This window comes from Eucalyptus grandis, chromosome 8 (genome assembly GCF_016545825.1).
Source record: "Eucalyptus grandis isolate ANBG69807.140 chromosome 8, ASM1654582v1, whole genome shotgun sequence".
Classification (NCBI taxonomy): Eukaryota; Viridiplantae; Streptophyta; class Magnoliopsida; order Myrtales; family Myrtaceae; genus Eucalyptus; species Eucalyptus grandis.
In genome coordinates, this window is record NC_052619.1 from 71729913 (window position 1) to 71735912 (window position 6000).

The window sequence follows — 6000 nt, forward strand, 5'->3', positions numbered from 1 at the left end:
ATAACAAGTGGAATTAACAAACGGGGGAGTCTTACACACGAAATAAACTAGGGGGTGAAACCTGATTTTGATACCGTGTCAAAAGGTCAAACCCAAAGTCTATACCAATAGATGGAGAGAGACCCTATTAGTATAAAGTTTAGATAAACCCATAACCAAGCGATATGGGGTAAATGTTTAAGAGAAGTTCATGCATACGTTTGCTTTGATGAAATACGACCGGTGTCTCTTATATTTTAGATTGCCTCGAAACATTGCTTTAAAAGGTAAAAGTTGAACCAAACCAAGAACTTCAATGGATTTGAGCAAGGAAGCCCAATCCCATGTCGAAGAGCTGAACTCAATGTTGAAGGTTCGACCGCTACGTTTCGCGAGACAAGAGGCATATTCTCCTCAAAATAGAGGGGGGGCTGACTCTCTGGACATGTTGCGAGTTGAGAGGACCAGATTATCGTGCATTATCTCATATACGACATGATTTACAGCTTGTTTTTCCTAATTGGAAGATGGTTTATAACAAATGGCGTTTACATGAAATTCATAAAAGTTGCCAATTTGATTCCCTAAAGTTGCAAACGGTCATCTTGAAGTATTAGTTTTTGTGTCCGATCCGTTAAACGTTATGACTAAACTGCATTCTTCCATCCCCAAACTCTTTTATTTAATCAAGCACCAAACTTCAGTCCTAGATTTTTTTGAAAATGAAAAGATCATATGCCACAGAAATACTTTTGCGGTTCCTGCTTGCCAAGGCATTAAAGGGTCCAAAGGGAAGGTATTCAAGTTCAGATTTTGGTTACTACGCTGTCAACTGCCTAGAAAATTAGAACCTCATCTCAATTTTTCAAAAGACTTGTAAAGTCTTGAACTTATGTTCGGATACACCTGTCCATACTAGAACCTGGGTATATGTAGCTCAATATATCGTGTCAAAATGTATTAATATTGATATGTAGACCTGTATATAAATCATTTATAATCAATTTGAAACCCGAATACGTCTTAGCTTATAATAGGGTAGTCAACAGACAACTTTTTGCTGAAAAAGAAATGATCGAACGGGCCCATTTTAGTGTCCACCGCTCATCTGCGCTTGTCAATTATTATGTATATATATAGCAGTCACAATCGTCGATTATTATAGTTAAAGCATCCATCGATTACAATTTGAATTTGCTAGAAAAGTGGTGCGTTTAACCGTCACTAGATCAGCTCTTGGTAGATTAAACTCTGGTAATTTCTCTTGCGAAATCATCTCAAGTAGCGTAATAGAACTGCAGCTTTCGATAATATAGCGGAGGAAAAGATGGTTATTATCAAATGTCCCATAATCGAAGTGAGGCACCACTTTCTCCTGAAGCTTTTCCAATCATCATCACGGGCACACGTGCTAACCCTTTATAGCGGTCAAGTTTGCAATTTTCAATCTCAAATGGAAGGTGTCCAATCATGTCAAACCGAAACAGACATAAGGTTAAGTCTGCACGAGGATGGCCACTGGGTCATGTTGCAATTCCTTAGGACAAAGTTCTTTAACACAGATGTAGACCCCTTCCAAATCGTTCCTTATCAAGCATATCATGAACAAACGAATTCTTGATCATATCCCTACTCCTTGATTATGTGGGCCATTGCTCTTGTCCCTTGCTCAACGGGGACCAAACTTTACACATTGTGACAAAAAAAAAAAAGATCGGATGATTTTTGAAATATCTATTTCGCATTTTATGGATTGCTCATGAGCCATCAACATAGTATGATCTGCAAAAGTTAAGTCTCCCATGACTTTGAATTGTGGGTACACGTAAACTTAAAAAAACCCCTTCATTTTTTCCTTTCACTTTCTCTTCTTTTACTTGCCCGTCGAGAAAGATGTTATACACTCCTGAAGCGTTTGTGCGATCTTAATCAGGCCGGCAAACAAAACATTACACACAAGCCCTAGAAAAAACACCACTATATAATAATGTGGCAAGAAAGCTGAGAGAGTCCGACACGTACACACAATGATATAACCGCCCAAATGATCCAAAATATGGGGGATTGGGGGGGATCTATAAAGACGAGAGATGGGACAAAGTGATGACACATATAAGACAAACCATATGATGATCCACAGCATCCAAAGTCCATGCACGCCCAAAACTAGAGAGACATTTAGGCTTTGGGAGATAGGAACCAGTGGATGAAGTTTTGGAAGGTAGCGACGTCACTGCGATAGTGGGTCTGCGTGAACTCAAAGAGGTCGGACCATGTGAAGTCCGGGTAATTCCTTGGCACTTCCTTGTCGGTCCCAAGAAGATCTGGTGGGGGTCTCACAATCCGGTCCTCTCTCGGGCACACGAAGAACACCAGTGACTTCCTCTCCCTCTCCCTGTTCACCACCGCCCTGTGCAAGCAGCTCTTGTACATCCCATTCGTTAATGCCTGCATCTCAATACTTTCTCGATCAATTGCCATTAAAACAACTGTTGAGATGGCTTTCTAACTCTAACTCGACAATTATTGAAACCATGGATGGTGTCCTAGGGTTTTGGGTGAAATCTCAGAAGAAAACAATTCGCCCTCCTCTTGTCTCAGTAATGCTTTAGTTTCACTCTTAAAGCTCCTTACGCATCACACTCTCATCTTGAACAAACCCTAAATTATTATGGAGATGGAGGCAATAGAACTAGTGGTCCCCCGAGTGCCCACGTCGCCTTGCATGTTCATTGGCAAGCACATACGGTCGAAGGACAAGTTGGCTGATGATTCAGCGGAACAGCTAAAACACAAGACGAAAAATAGAGGTCGAGGTAACTACTGTTCCAACGTTGACAAGTTAGTATTATTATTTCTAGCTACTCCCGTTGTTATTGACCCAACGATGTATAACCACTTCATCGGCCAATTTCATCCTGCCTGTTTTAGTTGTGGCGCGTCAAATCATTGTCAAGAATGATAGATTTTGCATTACTAGGACGAGAACCAATAAAAGTGCAATTTTTAGTATCAAGAACGGACAAGAATAGCGCCACAAGTCGACTATATATGAACCGACCGGGGATGATTTATTTGACTGGACAGTATGGACTACTTTTAGTTAGAATTACTCGGATTGTGCAAGCCTTTTTTCCTGGCTTGCCGTGTATCTTTTTTCAACTTCTCTTTTCATGATAGGTTCACTTTAACATATTATAAAGTGCTAATTGATGAGCAACTTTTTCATCGTTCTATTTTGGACTCTTACGTACATCATCTATATTGCAAGTCCCAAAATTCGTCATCTCCAAACTTTAGACATGTGACCTTTGTGGTTGTTAGAAAGTTAACCCCAAAGTTAAATTTTTAAATGAAAGTAAGTTACATTAATACAAATACTATTATAATCCCGTACCTAAGCATGTTTGGTATTTTATAACACCCGCTCTCACATGTATATCACAATAAATCCCTATAAACAACAGGAATGAAATTGCGGAAATGAGAATAGGATGAACAAGAGCCACACCCAAAATACGTTGATATACAATTGGGCCAGGATGGATGTGGAAACAGGCTCACCTAATTCCAATTCAAGAACTTTTCAAGTTGGATTCTTTCATGTGAGTATGAGACTTATTACAATCCTGTATTTAAGTAATAAGTGATATTTTATGTCGGTCATTACTTTGCTCATTCTTACTATTCGAAAAACAACAGAAATTATGTTGCATGATCATTATATATTGGAAAAGAATCAGGATGATGATGATATCGATGAGTGTATTTTGAAAAATCCTCCGACTCATTGCAAAAATAACAGTAATTACCAGATTTATCAAAGTTTAGAACTTTCAAATGGAGTTGGGAAAAAGTTGTGGGAAAGTACCATGAAAGTGTCTCCAATGTTGATGACGAGTGCGTCTTGACGAGGCGTGATGGCTTGCCACTTGTTGCTGGCAAAGACTTGGAGGCCACCGACTTGGTCCTGGTGGAGGATGGTCAAGGATGTCGGGTCGGTGTGAGGACCCGTGCCCATCGCGAGCCCGTGGTTCAGGCACGGCGGGTACGAATTGCACCTCATTATTGAGCTCCCGTCCTCGAAGAAGTCCCTGTAGTGCATGCGGTCGATCCCCAAGCTTATCGCCAGTAACTCCATGATCACCAGTGCTAGCTCCTTCATCGCTTCACAATACTTCTGGTACACCCATCTGATTAAGAACGCGTGCGTATTTAGGGTTGAGTGACAGTTGCTAATGAAGATGAAGATGAAGATAAAGATGAAGATGAATGAGTTGCCTGTGTACAGAATTTTCTCCATTACCAGGGGACCTCACCAAAGTCACGTCCCGCGATCATCTAAGTAAGGCACCTATTTATGAAAGGGCTTTGGCATCATAATTGTGAAGACGCCTATAAATGGAAGTACTGCTTTTCACTGTCTATGTTTCCATGGAAAGTTAACCTATTTTTGCAAATCTATAATGATTAAGTTCAAGACTTTTCCATGCATGCATTGGTAGCGGTATATGAGGTAAGAACAGCGGGCGCCCCCCCACAAGAAAAAAAGAAAAAAGCAGAAAAATGACTTTGAAGTAAGCATTGTTCTCTCATATAAAAGGGAAGAGATTAACCAGTAACTGAATGAAAATTTAACCTTTATTTTGGCAAGATGTTAAATTTTGTAATTCTATGACCAACTCATCTATGTTTGCATATAGGGCGATCCACTTTCAACATTATTTTTTTCCTATTGACATTGAGAAAATTCAAGACTCATGCAAAGTATCTAAATCGGGTTAAATAAAAAAACCTAAGATCAGCCCGAGGTATTTTTTTTTTTTTTCGTATTTAAGGCTGTGGAATTATTTATTTTGATATAGATATAGATATAGATGTAGATATAGATATAGATATAGATATAGATATAGATATAAAAACACTAATACCCACAAAAATTATCTTACCCTGTATGTTCAAAATCATCGCCCAAGACAGATTTGAAGTAATCAACCACCAAAAGCTCAGAGCTCTCGTTCTTGCGAAACTCAAAAGAGAAAGTCTCCTTCCATGGCAACTTGGATGAGTACCGATCCGCATGAGCACCGGCGTAACCAAACACTCCACCGGGCCTCCTCTTCATGCCGAGCTTCTTGCTTATGGGGAGCTTGAAAATCGAGTCAATCTCATTGTGGGCGGCGCTTATGAGGCCTGGGTCGACTCCATGGTTGATGACCTGGAAAAAGCCATGGTTGGTGCAGGCAGTCCTGATGAGCTCAGCTGCTCGGGAAGTTGCTTCTTCATTGCCTTTTAGGAAGCCTGACAAGTCTATGAGTGGCTCTTTGAGGTCTTCTTGGGTGCGAACAAGGTCTTTGTGTGGCCAAATGAACTCTTTTGGCAAGTTTGGTTGCTTTTGAAGCAAGGAGGAATCAAATACGAGGGTCTCCTTCCCATCCTTTAGCTCCATTGCAGGACATAAAACATGGGTTGATGGGGAAGTTCTTGTGTCCAATAAGAAAGACATGTTTTTTTATGCTCTTTTGCTGCTGAAAAAGCTGGCTACTTATAGAGCAACCACAAGAAGGGGGCCACCGGTTCGGACAACGAGACAAGGAGAGATTATTGAGAATAATTTTTTTTTTCTTTTATTCAGACTCCGAAGTATCACCAAGAAAAAGATAATTATATCTTAAATTATAATGCAAAAAAATCATATCATCCTCTACTTGAAAATTTTTTGTGCATTACGTCTGCTACCCTGCAATCCTTGGAGTCCTAAACAACGCAATCGGAGTGGATTTATTGAATGGAAAAGTGTAAATTACCCTTGTTGTGAAAAATTGATGAAAATGTTCGAATACTTATACAATAAACCACACATTTATCTAAACGGTTTAAATAATAAACACACCTATGCATATATATAAATTTTACCTAACACTTGAAAAACTTGATTTGATACTTTAAAATCGTAATTCTAACTTTCGTAATGGATTTAGAACCCATTTGGTTATCTGTGGCTGAAAGGTAAGCTGTGCT

General features: G+C 39.6%; 1 protein-coding gene across 1 annotated transcript; it reads right to left on the reverse strand.

The window, feature by feature from the left end:
• Positions 1 to 1810: 1810 nt before the first annotated feature.
• LOC104416031 (gibberellin 20 oxidase 2) lies at positions 1811 to 5494 on the reverse strand. Its single transcript, XM_010027474.3, has 3 exons — positions 4929 to 5494; positions 3851 to 4172; positions 1811 to 2427 (listed from the first exon to the last, which is right to left on the reverse strand). The coding sequence occupies exons 1-3, from the start codon at positions 5483 to 5485 to the stop codon at positions 2158 to 2160; spliced, it is 1149 nt and encodes a 382-aa protein (XP_010025776.2). The 5' UTR covers positions 5486 to 5494; the 3' UTR covers positions 1811 to 2157.
• Positions 5495 to 6000: the final 506 nt, after the last annotated feature.